Below are 27,709 nucleotides of genomic sequence, written 5' to 3'. Positions count from 1 at the left end.
TGTCAATTTTTCATTTTAGTTATCATATTGAAATATAGTTAATTAAGGTAATTTTATTATTAATGACTAACTCGTGAATCATGATATTAATAATAAAAAAATACATAGGAATAATGAGTTAAATTATTTGTATATTGAAAAATATATTTTGAAATAGAATGAACACATAGGTATAAATTCTTATTCTAAATAATTCCTCAATTCATTAACCTAGAAAAAAAATGTCCTTTTTGATCAGGGATTCATATTGTTCGTCCAATGTTGAGGGTAAAAGGATGGAGGACAATATTTGCACCATATTCTACCATTCTACGATGTTTATTAAAAATTTTTAAAAGGATTTGATTCTTCTGCATTAAAAGTAGTTCTTGTGAGAAAATCTTCTCTTAATATTTTTAATCATCTATTGATTTATTAGATGCTCCCTATAAATTAACACAAATTCTCCCAACGTGACACAATCATAAATTAAACTAAATATCGCAATTTAAATATTAAAATATTTGTTTAGGTGTTTCAAAAAATCTATTTTAAAACTTAGTTTACAATATGACGCTCTCATGTAAAAATTGCTTATAATTTACTTCATTCATTTCTTAAAGTTGTTTTCATTTATCATTTTAGGTTGTTTTATTTGTTGTTCCTCTAAAGGATTTTTGCTTTATATTACAAATTTTGTACATAATTAACTTTGTTTGTTTTTATTTTAATATTTTAATAATGCTAATGGTTCACAAATATTTTTGAAAAAATTACCAAGAATAATCCAACTTTTTCATGATTTTCTTATAATAATCTCACCTATTGATTAACTATGAATAATCACAACTTTATGGGGTATTTGCCTAGAGCAAACTCGGGTAACCGGATGACCTACTATAGCAAATTTTTATTTTTTATTAAAAAAAGTTAAATTAAAAAAAATATCGAATAAATGTTAAAAAATATTTAAAAAATTTTAAAATTTTTTATGTAAATTTTCAAAATTTTTCTCTAACTTTATTTTAATTTTTAGTTTACTTTTTTGGTAAATTACCTACTATAGCAGGTCATCCGAATACTTAAGTTTACTCTCCATAAAGTTGGGATTATTCATGATTAATCAATTGTTGGGATTATTATGGGAAAATCATAAAGAGGTTGGATTATTCTAGGTAATATTTTCCTATATTTTTCACCAATATCATTTTAACATTTTTATATTGCTTATGACCCTATATACCCACATGTTTTCTCACTAACTTTATTTAAATATGTTTTTAGTAGTTGTGCTCCTTATAATTTTTTTTCACTAACTTAATTTTTTTATTTTATAAAGCTTATTATCCTACTTTACCTCCATCAAATTTATTTTTATTTTCTTATTTATGGTAAATTTTACTTGTGTAAATAACTTTAAGAAACCAAGAAAGGAATATTTACACCAAATGAAATCCAACGTGTCGAAATCATATCTAATGTCTTGGGGTTAAGCTGGAGTAGCTGATAATTGATAAAATATTAAAAAAAAAAGTATTTAAGGAATTTGTCTACGAATATATTTGGTGGGTTCCTTCAAAATAAATAAGTCAATATATACGCATACATCATTCTGATTAAAATAAATAAATAATTATATTCATACTACTACACTGAATATTGACCAGCTTAAGAAACCTGCAATTTCCATGCAATTTACAAGTGCAGTTTTAGTAAATAAGTCTATCTTTGCTTCTATTTGATCAAATTTTATTCTCTATTTTCCCAAAAATTAAATTAGTATTTTTTATTTTTCATGATTTTAAATTGCATTTCAAACACGTCTAGTAATCCGTTCATACAATGTATTTGCAGATTTTCTACTCATATTAAGAGCATAGAAACACAATTTTAACAAATATATATATATATATATTTTTTTTTTAAACCCTTGCAAAGGTGATTTTGACACAATTGAAAAAGGAGGAAGAAATCATGTTATCCAATATATCGAAGATATTTAGAAAAAGGAGTGTTTTCAATTGATATATAATACTCCAAGTAGCATTGCTTCTAATCCCACTCAGTAGAGGCATTAAGTGCTTATCCATCCATTTTGGATCAACATCATCCAGCAAAAGATGGTCCATTTTACTCATTTGGTTTCCAGAATCTACACTTTAGTCACAGTGTCACACCTATTAACTTCTAAGCTTGTGTCCTGCCTTGGACACACTATACAAAAACTATACTTTACTCTTTATCTCTATTTCAATTCTAATGCACTAACACCACTTAGCTACACATTTTCTTCATTCCTTTCTATGTAAATTAATTATGTAAATCAAGTTTTTTTTTTTTTTTTTTTTATAGGATAGGTTGAAAAAAAGAAAAAGGCCTAGCTAGATGAGATTCGATTTTTGAATCTCGTCTATAAAAATACAGTATTTACTTTAATTGAGATAAAATCTGATTCTCATTACTTTTTAAAAGGAATAAGTTATTCTTAAATTGAAATTAAATTCACCACCCCAACAACTATATTCAAGTTATTTAAACCCTTTGTAAAAAAGAAAAACAATAAATGAACATGTGGATCTATTTTATATGATTGTTAGCTTAAGTTGTTAGGTCTATTGAAAATATTAATTAATGGAGTAAGTCTTATTATGAACCATTTGACAAAAATTAATTATTATTGGATGTTCAATAGGATAAAAGTGAAAATTGACAAAAAAAATTTTAAAAAAACATATGAATAAAGCTATTCATAAACCGGGATAGCTTTCTGATTTTGGCTTAGTAAAAACCAACTTTTGAGTTAGTTTTAAATCTATTTACCAAATATTTTTTTTATATTTGATAAACCAAGAAACCAAAATCAACAAAAATAAGGAAAAAATTATTTGCCAAAACACCACGAGTAAGCCGATATTGATAATTTGTTATTTAATTATGTATATTAGCAGAAGGCATGGTATCAAATAACACATACATGCTAGCATTAAACTTCCACACTGATCTTTCAAGCCAAAATTCACAATCACACAAGCTTTATGAACATGACTCAAGTCATTATTACAGCGCCACGGCCTGAATTTTACTACAACCATAAACTAAAACTTGGTATTCTAGCCTGCCTCTAGCTCAAAAATATACAGTAATGCATAATATTATCATATTGATTAACTAGGGCGGCTTCGTCATCGTTAAGGTATCAAGGGTGTTGCGGCTTCTCCAAGTCCTCAAGAGGACGGAAAAAAGCCTTCTGCTCGAGAACAGACTCGGTGCCACCATCCGATGGAGACATGTAAAAGCCACGTCCCATGGCTCTAGCCGCTGCATTTTGCTCAGCATCAGGCCCAAAAACTCCGGTGTTAGGATTTGGAGCCCAGTACTTTTCCGACTGAGGCTGGATCAACTCATCTGGTACTACCACTGGGCGGACATGATCATCGATGTTCTTGTCATATACTGAACCATGCAGCAACCTCCTGCAAATGATCATATACATTATGTATATTGTAATCACTAGTCTATGGCATAAACATCCATTCATGACTAAAGAAACCAAATGGTTCCATAAAATAATGGAAAATTTGTCAAAAATAAACCAATGTTTTCTTGATTCACTAAAAATAATCTCAACTATTGATTATTTTTAAATAAACTCGCCTATTAGATATAATTACTGAAAATAAATACAATTATTATTTTTTTCCTATTGCTTAATCACAATTCACAAAGAAGCTTTGAGGATGGTTATAAACAATAACCTGATTTATTTTAACATATAAATCTAATAGGTGGGTTTATTTATAAATAAACAATATATGGATTTATTTTCTGTAGATCATGCAAAAAGTGATTTATAATTGACAATTTCCCCAAAAATAATTTCATCCTGTCTCCATCTTGACACATCCATACATTTAAGGGTCAAGCAAACTATAGCATATCTAGGGAATATACTCTTTGTTTTCAATACTTCAACTAAAATTTCAAACAATATGTCATCCCTATCCATATCACATGGTCATTGACACATCCACATTTGACAATCAAAACACCACAACAATGTCATCCCTTTGTCAATTAGAGTGGACTAAATATACTAATTTAGTTCGTACTCTTGACTTTAAAACATTTTCATTTCTAGAAATTTATCTCATTTTTTATCTTCTTATCTCATCCTAACTAGAGCAGATAACATGATTTGGTGTAGCAAAGAATGAGCATGTACAAGAAATCCTAAACGAATCGATTGCGTTGCATGTGACATGGTCTAATAATCATACACTTCTATATTGGGTGTTGAGTATGACTAAACACTATCGTTGATGATCCACACTACGCAAATTAATACATCATTCCAACAAGCAACTGGCCAACTACTTCGCCTTTTATTATTCCTTGGGACTCTTCTAAATGCTATAACAGGGATGGTTAGGTAGAAAACATAAAGGTTCATGATAAAAAGTCCAAAAACCACAGAATTTTTTTTTCTCGAAAATAAACATTGATATATGATCGATGTAACTTATGATCGAAAAAGCATATATTCTTTAATTAGTATAGACTGCTTAAGCATTACTCAAAATCTCAGTCTACAACAAGAACTACAAAAGATCGTTCTTAGATCTAGATATAATATCAACCGTACCTATCATTATTTAATTCTCAATAAATGTACAACTTAACAAAACATTTCATCAATGATATACAATCACACCAAAATTCGTATCATAAATTCATAACAATAGCAAATTCAAAATTCACAATGAATTCATTGTGTGAAAAGTAACCATATCCTACACATGAATTAACAACATCTGTTGGGCAAGAAAAGAAAGATCATTATTTGAAATAAACTAGAATTAATCAAGATTAATAAAAACACCCACAAAAGAAGCCTATCAACTAATTAACAACAAGTTGTATAACACTAACCAACCGATCTCATCAAACACGTACATTTCATTATCATTTTGTTTATCAATAAAACAAATTAACAAATTCAAAGAGACAGAGCAGTATTGATAATTTGATAAGCTTGCCACTTAAATGTTACTTTAGAATCATGAAAAAGACATAAACTTCCTTAGACAAACCATCCACATGTTTTTAGATATTCTTGGGATTAAAAGTGTTTTAACAAATATCAAACTTTTTATTTTAATTTACAGAATAAGACATAATAGCTAGAAAAAGTAGATACAAACAAAATTTTATTATCTCAATCTAGTCAGAAGAATTGGGTAGATTGTCAAAATCTGCCACTGATTTAAGATATTTGCGTTTATTAACTCATTACTTCTACTAAACTCTACTTAAAGTTAAAATTATCAGTAAAGAAAAACAGATTATTTATTAGAGTATGACTCATGATATTACACTCCTAACATGGTTATTTTGATAGAATGTAATGGTTGAAGGCCATCATATGTTATATATACTTTATTAATTTATGAATATGATTGAAACTCCAAGAAAAGTTGTATATAATCTTAAAATAGAAATAAAGAGAATTGGTTAGTTTGGACACTTTTTCTTCACCCTGTGACAAAGTTTCATTCTGTACTTACATGATCAAATAAAAAATAAAAAAATAATAATAAATCCTTAAACGTCCATATATGCTATCAATTCCCAAAAAATACTGTTAAATCTGCCAGTTCTGATTTCATTACATAAAAAAAGAAATTCTAATGTCTTTTAAACTCATAGTATCAGAAATCCAGAAAAAGTCGGCTTATATTTACCGGTTCAAGCATAAAATACATAGAAACAAATCTAAAAGAAATTAGAGTCCAAAAAACCAAAATGAAAGCTAAATTTGACAAAAATATACCCCACAAAAGAATCCCAAAAATTAGGCATGAAATCTCTTGTTTTCCAAAAATTGGACAAAACGAAAAGAACAAAGCATTAATATTCAGCTTCCCTTGTTTGTTAGAAGAGAATGGAAGGAGAGGATTAGAGGAAACTAATCCGTTCAGATCCATTCGTTTCAAATCCCTCCCCCTTCGAATTTGTTATCCAAATTAGAGAAATTATATCCCTTTAAATCTCTTTCTTTTTTTTCTGATTTTTCCAATCAAACAAAGTGTAGATATTAACCTTATTCAAACATTGCAGATCAATTTTTATGTATATCTAAAACCCCCATTAAGAGATTTTAAGCAATTTCACCATACTCCAACATTTTAGATCGTTTTCTATGTAAGTTAGATTAAAACAATGAATCAAATCAATACCAAAAACTCACTAGAACAAATTATTTGCATGCTAAAACAACCAGAATCATTATCCAAAGTGACTAAAACAAAAAATATATCAACCAAGTCCAAAAATCAAATTTAGATGGCGATAAAACAGAGGAAAAGATAAATCAAAACGTAATCACACAAAAATAAAACATCCATTCCATTAATTGATGAAGCAAAAAATTACTAATAGTCAAGTGATCATGTTTCATGAACAGTAAAACAAAGAAAGAAGGCTGATTAAACCATGACAAATTCCGAGAAAAGGGGGGAAATTATACCTAAAAGCAGGAGCAACAGCAGAAAGAGAGCGAGTTGGAGGAGACTGAGTGACGATATGAGTCACGAATTGTTTACCAAAGCTACTGACTCGGTGACAACTCGAATTGGCTGCCATACAAGAATTAAAGCTTATCTTAAACAGAAGAAAATCAAAAGTTTGATGAGAGAGGAAATGGGTAGAATGTAATATGTATATGTGTTTCTGAATTTTTACCCTTAAAACAAACACCGCTTTATATAGGCAGAGGAAAAGATTTGTAAAAGTAGTACGGAATTGAAAGAGAAAATTAATTTTTAATTTTAAAAATTGCAGAGTATACAAACAGTCAGGGCCAGAAAAAAAAAAGTACAAGGATAATGTTTAGCATATTGATATTGAAATACTTCTAATAAATATCCTCACGGTTCTTTTACTCTCCCGTACTCTACTCAAATACACAAATACTTACACGTACTGGACAAGAATTAAAAAAATTAATATTAATAATTTAATATTTTACTTATTTATTGTAAATTATTTTTAATTATTTTTTAATAATCTATTCTTTAGTCTTAATTAGCTATCAGTATAACTTTTTATTATAATAATTCAACAATTGTCTCTAATTTGCTATCAGCATATAAATAATGCAAAGTTAGAATTATCATAATGAATGGGTGAAAGGTAGTAATATCAACTTTTCCCACATAATTATACCCGTTCAATTTTTTTTAAAAGAATCGAATAATTTATTGTTAAAAATATTATATGACATCTACAATAAAATAACACGTCAATTTTTTTTTAAGTAAGGAATGACCACATGGAAAGGTAAGTAAAGGAAAAAGAGAGCAACATATTAGGACATAAATAAAATAAAATGTTTTTGAATAAGAAAATACGAGTTATAATGTTGAAATGCCAAAAAAGCATAATGGGTAATTTGGTTAATATGACATTGACTTAATTTAAAATTATTTTAATTTATTTTTTGAAAGGATTTTAAAATTATTTAAAATGTGAGCAATGAGCTTTTATTTTTATTTAGTTTAAAATTTCGATTTTTCGGTTTTTAGTGGGCTCAAATCAAATTTAAACAAACCAAACACAAAAATTTTGTTTTGAATATTCCAATAATCCAAAACCAAATCAAGTTATAAAATATTCAAATCATATTTCTTATTTGGTTTATGATTATATCCGAATAACTTTCAACACTATTTATTAGCTAATACTCCTAGCTGGTCAAACTGTCCACAACATTGGCTAACAGCTTTGACCAACAATTTGTCAAATTGTTACATATGTTTGGAAAGCAAATTAATAGAAAAAAAGAAAAGAAGGGAGAGGGAAGGAAAGGAAGGAAAAAGAAAGGAAAATAATTATTTGCCCTTTAAATAGTTTCACTTTCATAGAGATTATATTCTTAATAAAATTTATTAATGTTATTCCTCCAAACCTCTCCCTTCCAAATCTCTCCTCCTTTTTTTGTTATCTATATAATAAATCCTTCATTATTTCAAATCTCCGCTGCCTTCTTTTTCTCTATTTCTCTCTATTTAAATTAAAATTCCAACAATGTCTAAGGTCTCTAAAATAAGTGATTGTTAACTAATTGTACTTTGTGTTTTAAAGTAAGTGATTAGTTTTAGTCATTGTTCATAGGTACGTATTGGCTGACCCAAATGATATAGGTAATTATTTTGTTTGTCTATATATTCTTTATATAGAGTAATGTTTTATTGGGGTTGAACTACGAAGTATTATTTTTCTTGTTTCCCCTTTTTCATCTCTTTATTAAAATTGTGTTCATTATTTTTTTTATTAGATTTTAATCTTATTTTAGGATAACAATAGGAGTAAAATCTTTAAATCCCTTCTAGTTTTCTCCATCAAGCAATTCTAGCTATTAAATTAGGTTGTTCTTGATTAAGTATATTATTTTAAATTATAAATTTCAATTATGAAATTATAAATGAAAATTTTCAAAATAATAAGATATACGAAATTAATTTCAAATTCTCAACTTCAACAGCGTTATTACTTCCTCTGTGCCTATTGATTTAGCTAGATTTTTTTCATTTTAGTTTGTTTCTCTTGATTAGGAGCATTTTCTATTTTTTATGATCTCACGCACTCTATTTCATTAAATCTTATCTACAAATTTATTCATTTTTTCCATCTTAATCACTCATTTCATTCACTTATATATTATCTTATTCTTCAATTTAATTCTCATTTCTACTAAAAATATAATAATTTAAATGAGTGTTTTCAAGTGATTAGTACATAGATTAAGTATAATTTTAAGGCGTATCAAAATTTTCCCTTGAATGTTCGCTAGTCGAGTATATATACATAATATTATATTTCCTTTGTTTCACTATATTTGTTACATTTGACTTTTTAAATACTACAATTAATTATTTTAATTATTTATATGTTGAACTATGCATATTTAAAAATTATAAAAAGTTAATATCATGAAAGTATGCGATTAGACTGTTAATCAAATAAGATCCCACTTGTCTATATTGTTTCTTACCCTTTATATATATAGTGTTCTCTTACTCTTTCTATCTTACTACCTTCTTGTTTTTACGTTTTATTTTTACTTTTATTTTCTTTATATGTAGTTATTTATCTATTTATTATCCTTTCTTATATATTTGTTAATGGTCAACGTGTGTTGTAAGTTGCAGGTTCTGGGTAGCTACACTCTCTTTGAAGTTTTTTCTTGAGCCTAGGGACTCTTTGGCCGCACTCTCTTTTATGGGTATGAGTTGCCGTCTTTCTTCCCTCCCCAGACCCTGACCATAATTCTTATAAGGAGGATATACTGAGTATGATGATGATATAAAATAAACTTGAACAATAAATAATGTCAATAACTATAATACTAACATATATTAAATAACGAAGGAAGTATTAGATTAATTAATTAATTATTGTGTCAGGCATAAAGCACATTATATGTCAATTGGTTAATGTGTAATGCATATGGTAATCCAACGAAGGAAAAGGTGGAAACCAAAAGCAAGTTCCACGAGGAGCTAACCTTAGGAGTTGTAGGGCACAAGTAGCACGAGACCTAAACTTAATCAAGCATGCATGATCCACCCTCATAAATTTGGACGTCATAAATATATGATATTTATTTTGTTTTTTATTGTTGAAATTTTGACTATTTTATAAGAAAGTACTAATAATTCTTATTTTTTAGCAAAACTATAAATTTATGTATAAATTTAATTAAAACTAATATCAAACTTGTATATTAAAAAATATAAAACTTAAAAAATTTAAGGCTTTAAGTGATAGCCCCTTTGTCCATGCTAATTGACGATAATAATCATATATAATTGAACCACATTCTAGTATTATTGCATATTAATTATATAAAAATTAATTATATGATATACTCCTATTAGATTATAATTTATGACACACAATGAAATCATGCAATTCTAAGAGCCATAGAAATAAAAGAAGTAACAAAAATGAGTATCAGTAATATTTTAAACAAAACATATCAAAAAAGAATCAGCACAATATATTTATGTAATATATTGTTGTTCCTTTGTTAATCTTGACAATGACTACAAATATTAATTAACTTAAAGTGATAGAGATTTACAAAATCAATCTTTAGAATGATTCTCTCCTTAACATTAACAAACTTAACTATGTTTTGATGATACCAATTGTAGCTATTCCTTAATTCACTCTCTATTATCCGAATTTTCATTAATTAGGAGTGTTCAAAATTGTATATTGGATCAATTTCGATTTAGGTTTTCTGAATGCTAAAGATTCGATTTCGATCCGGTTCAACTTGATATTTAATTCATCCCGGAACGAATATTATATTATCACCATTCCAATGAGTATCACGCAAGGCAGGGTCTGGGGGTGGAAAAGAAGGCAGACCAACCAATACCCCTCATTACGAAGAGATCGCGATCGAAGGAATCCCCTTAACTAGAGTATTGTCTAACATGTGAGATGCCTGCAAAGAAAAAGGCTACAAAAGAAAACAGAAAACACCAAATTTGCGTTTGAAATTTGAAAATTCTAATATCTAATTTTTTTTATTTTTTTTAGAATTCATGTTTTTATATATACAAACATTTAAGTTCACCTCTTTATCGTTCTTTAATCAAAATTATATTTCACAATTTTAAAAATAAATCATTTTGACAATATGATTGACGGTTCGAAAGCCTAAATTAATCAATAATAATTGATAAGTTAAGCAACTTAGTTATAGCGGAGATTTATAAATTTTAACAATGTTCAAAAGCCTAAATAGAGTTTTCTATCAAAAAAAATTCAAAACTGTATATTCAAATATTTAATTTGACTTAAATCCCAATTGGAATTTAAATTAGATATACTATCCGAATTATCCCCTTTTTAAAACTGAATTTTTTTGAATCAAATAACTATCCACACCCGTCGTTCTCTATATTATGTTAAGAATCAGTAAATTTTGTCAAGAAATCTTTAAAAAAACTAGTACAAATCTTTTATATTGGTTAATCAAGCCGCACCTCAACCAGGCATTTTTTTATATATTAAAGAAAGAATTACTTAGAATAATTCTGCATTTCATGTTATTCCATAATAATAATTTCATCTATTTATAAGTCTAAAACGATAGCGGATCTTATCTTAGAGCTAGACAGAAGGGATCCAACCCCTAAATTTTATAGGTTATGTTATAAAATAATAATATTATCTAAATTTTGCAATTAAAATATATAGTTTAATGGTTAATATATAATATATTTTAAATAAAAAGTTGAAAATTTGAATTTTGACTCCCTTTAATTTACAATCAAGATTCGCCAATGTGCGAACCAAATACATGAACTTGTTTGCCACATGCCCACTTTTCGCTAACGTTGAAGTTTCTAGAGCGAGTTCTCTTACCATGCTTGGTTCTTTTGGACTTACCTTTATTTACCACATTAATGGTACTATAGGATTATCTAACTTTGTTATTTCTAAACCCGAATACCCGATTTAACTTAAATATGGTTTTCTAGTTCATTCACAAACATATTTTATATTTGTCATGAGTTATACAATTTTCTTAACATCTTTTCATGAGTTATACAATTTATCAACTACTCTCCATGAAATTTTTGTCCCTAAAATTGTATGTTGTGAATTTATGATCTAAATTTTTTAGACCCTGTGGATTTGGGTTTGAAATCGGATTCAATAAAAAAGATAAATTTTAAATTTGAGTCTAGCTGAACTCGATTCAAATTTGACTCATGCTCATCCCTAATGGTGAATGGTGATGGGGTCGGTCGATGGTGGGGTTTCTACAGGGAAGAGAGTTAATACAGAAATAAAGGTATTGAGTGCAAACTACTCTTTTTGTCCTACCATTTTGAGTTTGCACTTTAAAATCTCTAATATATAGGAGTTTGTTAAATTATATGGAGCAAATTCAAAATGAGAGCCCAGAGGAAGTACTATGAACCAATCAAAACGTGACACATGACAAATTATTTTTTACCATTTTTTAGAAATAACTTGCTACTTCAGCATCAAAAGGTCTTTAAAAGAAAATATAATGCAAAGATTAAATCTTTAAAAAATAAATAAAATATTGAACCTCTAAAAAATGTTCACCTAAAGGCATGACCTTTAGAATAAGATTTTTCAAATTTAATTTATCTAAATATTTGGTGATTATTAGCCTACTAAATTGCACTCTTACTGAATTGCAGTACTCCTACTGAATTGCACTTTGACAATGTGTTTCGTACACATAACACAAGTATTGCCATCAACATTTCTATAACGTATGTAATTGATTAATATTATATGTAATTGATTAATTAGCTGTTAATTTAAACAATTTATATTTACGGACAATATTAAATAATAATATTATATTCATAATTATTTTTGGGAAATTTCACGTGGCAAATCTAAGTTAGTGAGGTTTACCCAATTCATTCTTTGTGACCTTTTTACATTAAAACGTTCTAAAACGTTAGTCTAATAAGTTTAAACCATCCCGTATAGCAATTCAATTTGAAAATCCCTTATTCTTCCAATTGAATTCTCTCAACATCATAATTCCCCTATTTCAACCCTAATTCGCCTAAATCCCTAACCCTAAATCCCCAAATTTGAAACCAAATTCAATGATATTTATTTCCTATGATCACAAAATCAAGCTCTCAACTGGTGATGGATGAAGGTCAACGTTTCCTACCCTAATTTTGTTTCGTTTACCCTAGGTCAATAAATGTGGGTAACTTTAATTTACAAGAATTTCAATTAACTCATTTTATTTGATTTGTAATCGATTTGCTGAATGTATTAGATTGATGAATTTGTAATCAATTTTAACTTCACCCACCACTAGTTGAGAGCTCGATTTTGTGATCTTTGGATATAGATTTCTTTGAATTTGGTTTCATATTGAGGATTTAAGCTTAGGAATTTAGGAAAATTAGGGTGAAATTGGAAATTTGTGATGTTGAGAGAGTTTAATTGGAGAAAAAAGAGGTTTTCAAATTGAGTTGTTGTATAGGATTGTTTGAGCTTACCAAACTAACATTTCATAACGTTTTCTATGTAAAAAGGTCAAGGAGAAAGAATTGGGTAAACATCATGATTACCACATGGATTTTTAAAAAGCTTTGATTACCATGTAGAAAACTCAATACCTCAAAGTTACCACGTAAAATTTTCCATTATTTTTTATAAAATTTGTTGTATCTACTATCTATTATCACTAAACTTAGGCAGGAGCAGATTTAAAGTAAGGTCACCGAGGTCAGTTGACATCACTTAAAAAATCAAATAGTATAAAGAAATATATGCTAGATCAGTGGTTAGTACTCTTATCTCCCACAACATTCATGAATTCTTTTTTTCTATTTTTATTACCCCTATTAATTACCCCCGATTAATTACCCCCAATTCCCAGAGAAAGTAAAAGCCTAGCAGCCAGTAGTGAGCCAATGAATGTTGAAGTCTTTCCCAAAGACCCAAACCCTCTGTGAGAATATGACCTGGCACCATCTGGCCGGCGACCGGCGTCCACCACTCCACTTGCCGGCTACCGCATTGCACATCACTGTCTTTTGTTGGACCATTTATGATTTCTCTTGCTTAAGGTTATTTTTTTCTTTTTTCTTTGCAATTTTTTGTCATTTAATCTTAATGTTGAAATTAATCAAATTAATTTGTAGTAATTTATTTCTAATGTTGGAATGATGATGAAATTTTTCATATTAATTTTTTATTTGCAATTACATAATTAGGGTTGTTAATTTGGTTTTTTAAAATTGAGTAAATTACTTAATTTGCTGGCATAAATTGGATTTTTGAATTAAAATTTGATGTTAAAATTAGAATTATTAGACAATAGTGATTAATAATATATATGGTAATGAATCATTAAATGTAATGATTCATGGTTGTTGTGTATTGTAGAGTTGCAAATTGATAGATATTTCAAAAGACTTGCTTCCGAATCACATTTTCTTTTTAATTCAGGTCCGAAAATTCACCAAGTCCACTTGGTGAAACTCAACACACTCAACATCAAGCTTCTCAAGTTCCATTGAATCATAACTCTTCTACTCAAAGAAGTAGAGTCGATGTTAGCACTCTTCTTTCTAACCCTGCCGATAGAAATCCAATATCATATTATGATGTAAATGATCGTGATGAGATAAGAAGAGCTTATATTCAAAGAGGTCCATATCAACCTTATAAAAAAATCTTATCCGCAAAATTTAAAGTATGGATCCTCACGTTGATTTAAAGAAGAGTGGTATCTTAAGTATTCTAATTGGTTAGAATATAGTCCTAAAAAGGATGCTTGTTATTGCTTGTTTTGTTATTTGTTTGTAAGCGAAAGTAAAACTTTAAGTTTCCAAGGAGGTGAGGCATTCACTAGTGTTGGTTTTAGGACTTGAAATAATATTAAAAGATTTGATACACATATTGGTGGTGTAAATAGTACTCATAATAAATGTGTAAAAAGATGTGAAGATCTTATAATCCATAATCAATCCATACAAGCTGCTCTTCATAAACAATCTGAGCAAGTTAAGATTGATTATAAGAACCGTTTGAATGCATCTATAGATATTGGTAGATTACTTTTGATTTCTGGATTACCTTTTCGAGGTCATGATGAAAGTGAAGCATTCTTAAAGAAAGGTAATTTTCTTACTTTCTTAGAGTTTTTTTCTAGAAAAAATAAAAGTGTTGGTAGTGTTGCTTTAAAAAATGCTCTCAGTAATAATCAAATGACATCCCCATCAATTCAAAAAGACATCATCAATGCTTGTTATAAAGAGACCATTAATGACATTCTAAAGGAACTTGGAGATGATTATTTTCCTATTTTAGTAGATGAATCTCGTGATGTGTCTTGTAAGAAACAAATGGGTCTTTTATTGACGTATGTTGATAAAAAGGGATTTATCATGGAAAGGTTAGTTGGTCTTGCTCAAGTTACTAGCACTACCGCTGAGTCACTCAAAGGAACAATTTATTTTATGCTTGATCAATTATCTTTGAGTCCATCTCGTACAAGGGGGCACGGTTACGATGGAGCAAGCAACAAGAGAGGTCATGTACATGGGCTTAGGACATTAATTCAGGAGGATTGTTCATCGGCTCACTATGTACACTGCTTTGCTCACCAATTTCTGCTCACTCTTGTTAAGGTTGCACACAAACATGTTGATTTTGAGCATCTTATTGATTTGATTCAGCTCACTTTAAACACTATTGGTGTTTCTTATAAACATAGAGATGAGTTTCGACAAAAACAAGCCGAGATGGTTGAAAAAACATTACGTAAAGGTGAGCTTATAACTGGAAAGGGTTTAAATCAAGAAGTTGGTCTTCAAAGACATGCGAATACTCGTTGAGGTACACATTTTAAAACCTTTTGCAATTTCATTAGTATGATTTCACCAATTTTTGATGTGCTTGATGCTCTTATTCTTGCGGGAGATAATGATATAGCTAAAACTGAAGCTATTTTGGATGATATTCAAACTTTTTATTTTGCTTTCATGGTACATTTGATGAAATTAGTGATGGGAATCACATATCCACTTAGTCTATCTTTGCAAAGAAGAGATCAAGATATTGCAAATGTTATAAGATTGCTTCATACTGCTAAGAGACAATTTCAGATGACTAGGAATTAAGGTTGGGATTCTTTGATGAATGATGTGACTTCTTTTGTGTAAAACATGATGTGACTTCTTTTTGTGTAACATATGATATTGAAATTCCTAACATGGATGAGCTTGCCCCTTTACGAACTCGAGAAAATCAAAGAGAAGACGTTTAGATGTGACACTTGAGCACTATTTTCGTGTTAATGTTTTCTACACGATTCTTGATATGCAAATGCAAGAACTTGATAGTCGTTTTCCTGAGACTAGTACAGAGTTACTTATTAGAATTGCTTGTTTGAATCCGGCTAATTCATTTTTCAATTATAACAAAGAGAAGGTACTCAAAATGGCTAAACTTTATCCCAATGATTTTGATGATCTGGCCATTGATTGTCTTAGTTTTGAGTTAGATGCTTTTGTTGGTAATTTTGCAACTGATGAGAGATTTTCAAACTTGGCCACTCTTGGTGAACTCTTTAAAATGTTGGTCCGTACCAATTTGTATAAGTCGTGCCCAACTTTTTTTAAGCTTCTGAAGTTGGCGTTGATTTTGCCGATATCCACTGCGACCGTTGAAAGAGTGTTCTCTGCAATGAAGTTTATCAAGACTGACTTACGCAATAAAATGCGTGATGAGTTTTTGAGTGATGCTATTGTAACTTATTTTGAGTGTGATTTATTTCATAGTTTGTCAAATGATGACATTATGCGTCGCTTCCAAAATATGAAAACGCGACGTGATATTTGGCTTAATTTATTCAATGGTGATTGTAATTTTTTTTATTATTGACATCACTTCTTTTTTTTGTTTCTGGATCCGCCATTGAACTTAGGCCTTGTTTGATATAGTTGTTTTTATGGGTATGTAAACGAAACAATTAGGCCTTTTCTTTTCTCTATGTTTGTTATAAGTTTTTGGTAAACATTTCCGTTTCTATGAGGTAATAAATACCTCTACTTTGTTACTACTTAGAAAACTGCGGTAACAAATTCCAGACCATTACATTTTTTTCTCTCTTGTTTATATTGACATTACTACTTTGTTTCTTGATTTCTTCTTAGAGTCTCTCTCATCAACATTCTGTTTTCTTCTTTTAATTTTTTTTATTGATCTTAAATTTCCTTTTCCGTTTAAATTAATTTCAAATAAAAAAACCATAACAAAAACATTTACTCCCTTCGTTCCTTTTTGATCTTCCACATTACTATAACGGGTAGTTTCAAAAGTTCTTCCACTTTAGAATACTTTCTATTTTTAGAAAGTTTTTATCTCACTTTTACCCCTTAAAATCCCCCTTTTCTTTTAATGTACCCATTTTCTTTTATTTATAGTTATTTTCTCTCTCATACTTTCAATACAATTATTACTTCACACTACTATTTAATTAAAATAATACTCACTACAACCTCATACTTCCAATACAATCATTACTTCCCACTATTATATAATTAAAATAATACCCACTACCACCAAAGATTCTCTTTTTCTTAATCTTTGTGAAATACCCAAATAGGAAGAACATATAAGAACGAAGGGAGTATCATTTACCTTACTCCTCTTTATAATGTCTTCAAAGTCTAACAACTCATTTGCTACTTTGAACAATTGGTGAGGCATAGTATCAATTGCGTAGATGCTTTCTTTGACGTTCTACGCAGCATACATTTTCTAGGAATACTTACATGACGTTTTATACTCCATAATAATAATAATAATAATAATTATTATTATTATTATTATTACTATTACAAAATAAATTTAAAGTTGTACGTGTTTAAGACGTGTTACAATCTCTCTTGATAATGACCATCCACGTTATTTGTTACTTAAGCATTAAGTATACATGACTTTATAATATAACTAATAATACCTCCTAATCAGTCTAATTATATATATTATTTGTTTATTTTTAATATTATTCTTAATATATAAGTTAAAACAAAGTTAAATAATATAACTCTGTTTAATTGATAAATAATACTTTATCCAAATAATCCTATTCTATTCAAATATTTTATTTTTACTTTGGCATATTCACCTTCAAATGTCTTATGTATTCTTAGTTGCAGTAATTTAAAAAAAAAATATTGAGACTGTAATTCGCAGAAGGCCTAAAGTTTAAGGTTATGATTCATAATTTATTGATAAAATAATGCATACAAAAATTAATTAAGTAAAAAAGAGTATGAATTATTTGGTTGGGTTAGATAACCTTAAAAGAATAATATAAAGATGTAGACATAACAATTTCATGTGATAAAAAAGTATAATAATATAGAAAAACTTTGCAACATATTTTTATCAATTCAGTTAATTTATTCTACTTGAAGGTACCAAAAGCTAAAAAGAAAGACATCGAATAAAGAGAAAGGCAAGAAGTTCAATCGTGTTGATATTAATGTTTGATGCTTCACTTGTATTACCTCTTCTCATATTAGAAGGAATAATAATGATGTTGAGTCTACAAGATTTGTGTGATATACAACCTCGTCATAAAGATTCTAGAGGTTAATTAATTAAGTAGGGATAATAACCAAAGATAAATTAATTAAATTTCAATTAAAAACGTTGTGAGGGAATAGCATCAATAATTGTCTTTTTTTAGAAATGACAGACGCATAAAAACATACGAGTTTTGCACTATATCTGTTCCAGTTGGAGAGGGTATGGGTATTACTTTGGTGTGAGTATGGGTGTGAAAAGTCATATCCGCCATAAGTAGTGTGTAGGTGATGGGTAAATAAAGTCTTACCCGCCCCATATCCACCCATTGAGCCCTATACCTACCTGCTTCACCCAATATCCACTCACTTCGCCTCATAAGTCTCCACCATGTATCTACAATGTACTAATTTCTATCAACTTTTTATATTTGTATTAAAACTATTGACAAAAAATTAAGAATATTAGTTTTATTTAATTACAGCATATGGTTAAATAAAATTAAATGTACAATTAATTTTGTAAATATTTATAAAGTATATAGCACGGACTTGGAGTAAATGTAAAACGAGTATAAGCTGGGTATACTCATGATGGGTATAGCCAGTTGGTCAAAGTAGATGAGGATGAGTTTGAATGCATACTTAGGTGAGCAGATGTAGTGAGCAGATATAGATATAAAAATTTTACCCACTATAAGTGGTGGTTACGAATATAGGGGAAGGCATACTCATTCACCGGCCATTTTCTCATCCCTAGTCTATTTAGCTTTTGAAATTAGTGAGACTTAAGTATACACCTTCTTTAATTCACCTTAAAAATAAGTAATCAGTAAAATTCAATTTTAATAAGCAAAAATTAGTTTCAAGCAGCAAAAACCAATTACAATAAGTACAAATCAATTACTATCGGTAAAAATAATTTACAATCTATACAACTCAGTTATAATTTATGACTAAATCAGTTTCTATCAGTAGAAATCATTCAATCCATAAAAATAAGTTACAATCCTTAAACATCAGTTATAATCAGTAAAAATCAATTTTAATAATTAAAAATCAGTTAATTCAGTAAAAAACAAATGAACAAAACAAGATTTTAAACAAATCATATATTTTCCTCAAATTTAAAATAGGTGTCTCATTTATTTTTAATGCTATTAATTGATATTTTGTTAATAAGATATAACATAGTAAGTGGGAATGAAACAATCTACCGAGTGATATCTCAAACATATTTGGGGAGATTATCTAAGATCAACTTTAGTAATTGTCAATAAATCTATTATCAATTGATTACTTTTACAAAAAACTTCCAATTACGAATTTTTGTAAAGCCATACAAAATCTCAGGGAATGAAATACATCTTCCCTACATGCTTTGAGATGGTATTAATGCAAGAATATAATATTTACTATTCTATGATATGCAATGTTTATAAATTGCTGGGCAAACTAAAGTGAATGCAAATTTTTTATTATGAATTAATTATTCATCATTTTGATAAGAACTTTGTAAAATATAAAATATTAAATTAGAATAATTAATTTGCAAATTACGGCGAATTATAAATTCAATGTATTTTTTTTTCGAATTATTACAGCCATTAAAGTCTCAATGTATACACCGTTCAGGCTAAATCACCGGATTCCTATTATTTAAGTGGTCAAAATTTTGAGTTGATTAATCGGAATCCGGTGAATTGGCCTGAATGATATAGACATTGATATTTTAATGACTGTAAGTCACAAAAAAAAAATTAAGGTTGTAGTTTAAATAAGAATTTCAAACTTTTAAAGCTGTAATTCGCAAAATTATTCATATAATTTGATAAAATTGATTTAAAAAGTTAGATTTCTAACTGAAATCTTATGATGTCATGCATTGATTTTCATATTGAACTAGGTTAGTATGTGAGTGATACACAATGATGATAATTTCATCCTAAAATACTACTGAAATTTAATTAAAAATGATAATATTGTTATCAGTATATAAATCAGTGTGTTAATTATCTTAAATTTCCAAAAATCATCCAACATAAATAGTAAACTTATCTAAATCAATAATTATATGAATTATTTAATTAAGATACAAAAAATGACAATATATTCATAATGATGATGGCATTTTAGAAGTAAAAACTTTCATGACAAAGTAACATAACCAATTTTTAAAGAAAAATTGTCAGCATCATTTGTATAGAAAAATTTGTGAATAATACTTTCAATTATTGCTTAATGAATTTATTTTTAATTATTAGGAGTATTTAACTTTGTATATCCCTAAGTATTGGGATACTTAGCCTTAAACACTAAGCAAATTATTTTCAATAGGCCGTTTTAGAGATATTTTGAGTCAATAAGCAACAATTGAGAGTATACAAGATTCATTATTCCAATACTTAAGGGTATAAAGAGTTAAATAATAATTTAGAGTATTTTGAGTCAATGAGCAATAATTGAGAGTATTATTTACAAATTTTCCTTTGAGTAATAATTATATTTTATTTTAGTGATTTACTAGATAGTGCCAGTGTGATGTATGGTTTTATCAAATTTTACGACATAAATTACATTAATTTATATAAAGTATTACAACTATTAATAACACATTTCAAAATCAAATTTAACACAAAATATGTAAAGTTATTTTATAAAAGTTTAAACGAAAAAAAGATGCTTTTGCAATGAAAAATATAATTGACTTATGCATTGCATTTAAGTAACTAATTGTATAAATGACAAAAAATCTTAATTTAAGTATTTTATGTTTTAAACATCTCAAAATATCCAATAAGCTAAATAATACTCATTTAAAAAATAAAATAAAAAATATATTATAAATAATTGAAAAAAAAGAAATAATATATATGGTTTTCTAATACATTAAATGATGTGAGTAATAAAGACAAAGATAAAGATAATAGTCAAAAAATAATGACATAATCATCAAGTGTTGGAAGGAAAATTTTTGTTAAGGTTATGACACATAAGTAATTTTAAGTAGTGATGAAATAGTGTTTTATTTTAGTAATAGTTATAAATAGATACGTATGTAATCTCCGTGACTTCGCATAATTGCATTCATATTATGTTATTTTTAGCTATATTATACTATCATGATATCATGCAAGATATTAACTGCCTTTTCTAATACATCTATATCTATAATTATAACAGTAAAACTTTGCAATTTCTAGAAGAATCAACCAAAGTATACCACAGCTTACGTATTACAAATTTCCAAATTAAAATCAAATAATCAAGTTTTGTTATTTATATTCCTTTTATGAGGGATCATATCTAAATATTCAATCTGAGGATTTAATTTTCTCTAAGGGTATGATAGAGAAACTGACAATTTGAAAATTAGCCAATTTTTTTAACTGAAATCGATTTGAGTTGACTAAAAAAATCAATTTACAATTATGTAAAAATAAATTAAAACAAAACTCGATTTGAAACCGTTCAAAAAATCTATTTTAAAATTAATTTGATAACCCAAATAAACTATTTCATATAACACAACAGTAGAAAAATCTACATATACATGGCGTATTGGAAATCAAGATATAACAAGCATCAATAAATGTTAATAACAAAGGGCATGACTCGTGCTTTCAAAAAGATTGAAGTTGAATTATATAAAAAAAAACGAAAAAATAAGTTGAAAGCATGAATTAACCCTTTCGTTTAAGTGATGACCTGGCGTATATAAGAATAAATCAATTTCCCAATTTTTTTTTCTCTTTTTATTTAGATCAAGTCACATAAATTATAAAACTAAGTGATGTAAATAAAGATTTTATAATAGGTCATGTAAACTATTTATATTTTATACTTTTTCCACTTAATTTACATTACTTTTCATTTTAATCTATCTTACTAATTTAGCCCTATTACACTATAACAATTCGTCACGTAATCTCACCGTGGTCCACTCGTGTGGACACGGGACACCTGTGCGCTTGGGCCCACAAATCCACGGGCCAAATGTGTTGACTTGCACATGTACTTGGTGAGGTTCATTGTTTTCCAAAACCATATGGTAGTATGAAGATTAGCACAACCGATATATGTGCAAATCAACAAGCCACTATTTTATCAATGTGGGATCTTGTCTCACATGTGAAGTATTTCCAACAATGTTGAGATGATTTATCTCACATTGAAAAATTAAAGATAGTATTCACACTATATAAGCTATTGGAGACCTTCTTTCCCATTGTCATATGGTTTTGGGATGGTATATATCTCCGTACTTTATGATGTGTAATCTTGTGACTTCCCAGATAATATGCTAGCATTCACATAGTCCAACCTAATTTAGCAAGCCGAATTTCTCTTTTTTGAAAATGACCTCACTATTTTTTATTCATTTTTATAGCAAGTCTTTTGTAAGACCGTCTCACCGTGAGATATATCCATACAAACAGCACAATTAAATAATTTTAAAAAATAAATAATTAAGTAAACTGAAATGTGAACATAACATACTTGATAACTGTCATTTTTTGGCAGAAAATAAGATGAAATTGTACAGTGTATAGTTATCATGCCATTACAATAGCTTTTGTTATGATTGGTGTGACTTGAGTGCGCAATTAGTGTGTGCATTCATGTGGTGACTTTTTGGGATGGAATCTCATAAGTATGTCATGAATGGGTGTGTTAAGTTTTGTCTTAATATTTGTGGTTTATGATGATGATTAAAGTATGAATTAATGAGTTAGTCATGGGAGTTATGGGACTTAATGAAGAAGTTAAAAGGTTCAATTCAAGATGCTCTACTATGCAAGTCGAGCAATACTGTCAGAAGACCTCTGAAGTGCCGCTCGACCAGCTCGCTCGACCGAGCGAGCTGTAGGATGGGTCGAGCGAGCAGACAGAATGCAACCAGAAACTTTCTGTATCCCGCTCGACCGAGCGATGTCTTTGATGCTCCTAAGATGCTGTTTTTGACTCTTCAAGTTCTTGGAGATGTTTTATTATCATTTATTCATAGTTTTAATGTACTTAATGTTACTTAGTGTGATCTCTCCTATAAATAGAGAGCTCTCGTTCACATTTTGTAATTATCCACAAAATACACCCGAAGCCAAACACTAGCCTATATCTCTTCTCTATTGTAATTCTCCATATTTGAGAGTTCTTTGAACTCTTTTGATAATATAATAGATACTACACACCGGAGGACGTAACCTTAGTAGGGTGAACCTCGTTAAATCCTTGTGTCATTTTATTGCATTATTTTATCCTACAAACATCGATATCATTGATAGCGTAATTTGTTTGTCACAAAACCTTATAGACTCGATCTTGGCAATATTGGAGTTTGAAACACATTGTTCGAACTCTAATACATCGTCGTTTTCAGCTTTTAATTTGGAAATAATTGTACATACCCACATCATTAATTGGTTTTTGATGAAATAAAAGAGCATTGTTCCCAGACCTCAGTTCCGACCAGGGATGAGTATTCTTGGACCTTAAGGATTCAATCCGATCTTAATTTTAAGGTTTTGGATCCACTTATTTTTGAACCCTATAGATTTGGGTTGGATCTAGGTCCATGACTTTAGGATCCGAATTTAGATCTGGGTCCGAGTCTACACGTTTGAGACCCAGATTCGACCTAGATCCGACCCATTGACCCATTTTTATCTTTTTTTAAAAAATTATACATTAGTTATCATGTGTATTTTAATTATTTGATTTGAAATTTTATTTTATTTCTAAACATTACATGATTTTGACCTTTCAAGATTCATGTAATTTAAAATGTGATCATTGTACTAAAGACCTGATAAACATTTCGCTATAAGAACTTGAATGTTGGAAAACTTCATATATTTATTCGCTCAACAAGTATAAAGTATTAGAAGATCATTGTTTGTCGAAAATGTTTAAATAATTTTATGCCAATGGCCAAAATTGTACTTCATAATATATTTTTAAACAATTTTCAGGAAAAAAAAAAAAATATTTTAGATCCAGATCCAGACCTTGCAAATCTAAATCCAAATCTGAGTCTAATAAAAAAATTAAGATCTGGATTTAACTGGATCTAACCCAAAATCCGACTTATCCCAGTTCCGACCACATTTGATAATGATCATTAGAAGCCCCTAAGCCAATGTTGTAAATTATGAAATTGCATCCACCTCAGCCAATATTTTATACCATATTTTTTCTTCTCTCATCTTAGGGTTATCTGATGACTTTAATATGATTACTTATAACCTGAATGTAATGACTTATTACCTTATAATAATGACTTACATTATTAAATTAATTACCTACAGTTAATAAGTACTGATTTTAAGGTTGTATATGATGACTTTAAAATAATTAATTATAGCTAAAGTGATGACTTACCTTAAAAAGGCTAAATTAAACACCCAAATCACAATAAAAACCATTTATGTCAAACAAAAAAGCTAGTAGATTGTACACTTAATTTTAATAAGAAATTAAGGACAAAGATGCGAGATTCCATTTAATCTATAATAGAGAATAATTTGCAAAGAAACACCTTATAAAACCATTTTTTGTAAAAAAAAAAACACATTTTAAAATTTGTTTTGTAAAAAAACACCTTTTAAGAGACTTTTTATTAAAAAAAAAAAACCTTTAATTAGTTTCCGGTGAATTTTGTCAACTTTCAGGCGTTGACTATGCCATTTGTCAACTTTCAAGCGTTGACTTTTGAGCTAAAATGGCATAGTCAACGCCTGAAAGTTGACAAAAGTCACCGAAAACTGATTTAAGGTGTTTTTTTTAATAAAAATTCTCTTTAAAGATTTCTATTTTTCGGGGCATAGATAATTTTTTTCCATTCCCTTGTCCCCAATCATCTACTCAAAAAATTTGGTAAAGCTGTAGTTCTTTTCACTGCTCATCAAGCATCTACTTCTCTTCTTTAGTTCTTTTTTCCTCTTCCCTTGTCCCCAATTCATCTTCTCTGCTTAGTTTTTAAGGTAAATTTGGGTTTTTAAAAAATTGATAAATTAGGGCTTTTTATTTCTATTGTTTCGAACAGTTGAGATTATTATGATATCCTCTTCACCGCCTTGAAACCCATCAACTAAGGGGCGGAACCAGAAATACAAATAAGTGATGTCGATAATTAAAAAAATACAATTAAAAATGATAAATAAATTGCATTCGACAACGATTAATTAAGATAATTGTTCAGACCGAGTTTTCATATGTAAAAATGACATATAATATAATCATTGAATAAATTTTAAACTGTAAATACAATCATTAATCAAAATTCCTAATTAGCTAAACAAATAAAAAACTCTAATTTTTTAAAGGCCTAAAATACCTAAGAAGAGAATTAAATCCTAATTTACCTAAATAGATAAAAAAAATAAAAAGCCCTAATTTATCAATTTTTTAAAAACCCAAATTTACCTTAAAAACTAAGCAGAGAAGATGAATTGGGGACAAGGGAAGAGGAAAAAAGAACTAAAGAAGAGAAGTAGATGCTTGATGAGCAGTGAAAAGAACTACAGCTTTACCAAATTTTTTGAGTAGATGATTGGGGACAAGGGAATGGAAAAAAATTATCTATGCCCCGAAAAATAGAAATCTTTAATAATTCATTTACAATAAAAATGGGAAAATGGAACAAATACAATTGAATTGGTTAATACTTCAAGAAGATATTCAAAAACTATAAACTATCATAAAATTCGGAAAATGGTTAAAACTTATATATATATATATATATATATATATATATATATATATATATATATATATATATATATATATATATATATATATATATATATATATATATTAGACCTAATCAAACACCGGGCCGGGCTGGGCGGGAAAACAGCCCATTGATGTGGGCCGGGTCGAAGTGCGGGCCTAAAAGTTCTTACCCAAAACCTTAATATGCAGGCTTTTTTAGCGGGCCTATGTTATATACTATTTATACATTATAATATTTTGTTTATTTTATTATACAACTCTAATACATTAGCTCAAACATTTTAAATTCTTTGAAACGGAATTGTATTTGTCTTCTTTAAAATTAATTATGATGTTATTTTTCAATATTTCAGTACATGTACTACCGGTTTTAAATATTTCATATAGTAGCATGTAGTTTAACATTACTACATAAAAAGCATATTGTTTTCGTATAGAAATATGGCACCAAATCAGATTAACAATCTAATGAATATTCTGGAAAAAAGAAACAAATTGAAAAGAAAAACTAAGTACATTGATTATTTGAAATTATTACGCCAATCGTTAAGCAATCTAACAGAGGCAATTTTTTCATAATATAAATCGCACCAAAGAAAATTAATGAGAATAAAATTTAATTATGTCAAGCAATTATTTCAATTGCGATGGACCTAAAACAATATTAAATGATATCGATAATGTTAATGCAAGTACCAAAACCCATGTCTTTTCGGGCCGGGCTAGCCCGCGGGCCAAACGCCAATCCCAAAAAAATTCGAGCCACTTATTTTATGCCCAAACCCGCCATTCGGGCTATATTTTGGTACCCAAACCCTCACTTTTTCGGGCCGGGCCACCCATGATCATGTCTAATATATATATATATATATATATATATATATATATATATATATATATATATATATTCTCGATTAATGAGTTATGCACACCCTAACAAGAAAACTTTTTTAGTTCTTGAAATCCATTTATGCAGACAAGTAAAATGAAGAGGAAATGGAAAAGAAGAAATCAGTAAATGAATTAATGAAACAAGAAATAGAAATGTGGAGTAAAAAGAATAAAAGTTTAATGGGGTTTAAACCCCATGACCTTTTGGTTAAATGTACATTACGTCATTACCCCACTAACTGATCCAACATAGATTTGTAACTATTTTTTTTTACATCGTTGACACTCCATTAAATCCGCCCCTGCATTAAGCACTGACCGAATACTGATAGTAAAAAGCCAAAATAAACTTGTTTCTTAAAGATAACTTATTGAAATTGGGATATGCCATTGCAATAAGTAGTTTTTTGGATCCAGGAAGGCTTGATAAAATGCATGAGTATGTTGTACAAAAATTTGGAGGTCACTCTTTCCACTAAACTGTTGTTTTTTGATTGAAATTGATTTCAAGTTATAAATTATTTTCATTTTTAAGATTATTCTCTTCTTAAAATATTTTAAAACACATCTTTTTTTATCAATTATTTTCTTTAATGATTCTCAATATTTTAAATTTCAGGTTAGTAATTTTTAGATAATAAAAATAAACATACATTTTAACCAGCCACACCCTACAGGTATGGATGCAAACGGGGCGGGGATTGGAATTCCCATCCCCATCCCCATCTGTTAATGCAATATCCATCCCCGTCCCCATCCCCGCGGCGAATATAATTTTTTTCCCCGTCTCCTCCCTGATGGGTTTGTAACTAAAACCATCCCCGCCCCACCATCCATCTGGGTATCCATCCCCGTCTCCCATTTTTTCCGCCTCACCACCCGTCAAATCCCCGCTTAATACCCATCTGTGCCATATATTTATATTCAATCATTTGGGCCTTAAAACCCATAATACATATCCAAACTCCAAATTA

At 28.7% G+C, this 27,709-nt stretch overlaps 3 protein-coding genes across 3 annotated transcripts; 2 read left to right on the top strand and 1 right to left on the bottom strand.

Moving 5' to 3' along the window:
* Positions 1–2,892: 2,892 nt before the first annotated feature.
* LOC130825826 (late embryogenesis abundant protein At5g17165-like) lies at positions 2,893–6,869 on the bottom strand. Its single transcript, XM_057691270.1, has 2 exons — positions 6,506–6,869; positions 2,893–3,452 (listed from the first exon to the last, which is right to left on the bottom strand). The coding sequence occupies exons 1-2, from the start codon at positions 6,619–6,621 to the stop codon at positions 3,176–3,178; spliced, it is 393 nt and encodes a 130-aa protein (XP_057547253.1). The 5' UTR covers positions 6,622–6,869; the 3' UTR covers positions 2,893–3,175.
* A 4,915-nt stretch (positions 6,870–11,784) lies between these two features.
* Positions 11,785–15,410, top strand: LOC130824809 (uncharacterized). The gene is made up of 4 exons (XM_057689826.1): positions 11,785–11,813; positions 12,234–12,308; positions 14,020–14,222; positions 14,521–15,410. Exons 1-4 carry the CDS (start codon positions 11,785–11,787, stop codon positions 15,408–15,410), a joined length of 1,197 nt encoding a protein of 398 aa, XP_057545809.1.
* A 490-nt stretch (positions 15,411–15,900) lies between these two features.
* Positions 15,901–18,075, top strand: LOC130824808 (uncharacterized). Its single transcript, XM_057689825.1, has 3 exons — positions 15,901–16,438; positions 16,581–16,650; positions 18,000–18,075. The coding sequence occupies exons 1-3, from the start codon at positions 15,901–15,903 to the stop codon at positions 18,073–18,075; spliced, it is 684 nt and encodes a 227-aa protein (XP_057545808.1).
* Positions 18,076–27,709: the final 9,634 nt, after the last annotated feature.

This window comes from Amaranthus tricolor, chromosome 10 (assembly GCF_026212465.1).
Source record: "Amaranthus tricolor cultivar Red isolate AtriRed21 chromosome 10, ASM2621246v1, whole genome shotgun sequence".
NCBI classification, from domain to species: Eukaryota; Viridiplantae; Streptophyta; class Magnoliopsida; order Caryophyllales; family Amaranthaceae; genus Amaranthus; species Amaranthus tricolor.
Note: the sequence above shows the minus strand (reverse complement) of the source record. Positions and strands in the feature narration are given on the sequence as shown.

Bases quoted from the DNA above. Each gene is read 5' to 3' on its own strand.
- LOC130825826 (XM_057691270.1), bottom strand. From the start codon at position 6,621: ATGGCAGCCAATTCGAGTTGTCACCGAGTCAGTAGCTTTGGTAAACAA. The intron at 3,453-6,505 runs GTATAATTTCCC...GATCATTTGCAG, and splicing joins GCTGTTGCTCCTGCTTTTAG to GAGGTTGCTGCATGGTTCAG.
- LOC130824809 (XM_057689826.1), top strand. From the start codon at position 11,785: ATGGTGAATGGTGATGGGGTCGGTCGATG. The intron at 12,309-14,019 runs GTATGTAATTGA...TTTTTAATTCAG, and splicing joins GCCATCAACATTTCTATAAC to GTCCGAAAATTCACCAAGTC. The intron at 14,223-14,520 runs GTCCATATCAAC...AAAGATGTGAAG, and splicing joins AAGAGCTTATATTCAAAGAG to ATCTTATAATCCATAATCAA.
- LOC130824808 (XM_057689825.1), top strand. From the start codon at position 15,901: ATGCAAGAACTTGATAGTCGTTTTCCTGAGACTAGTACAGAGTTACTT. The intron at 16,439-16,580 runs GTAATTTTTTTT...GTTTGTTATAAG, and splicing joins TAATTTATTCAATGGTGATT to TTTTTGGTAAACATTTCCGT. The intron at 16,651-17,999 runs GTAACAAATTCC...TTCTACTTGAAG, and splicing joins TTACTACTTAGAAAACTGCG to GTACCAAAAGCTAAAAAGAA.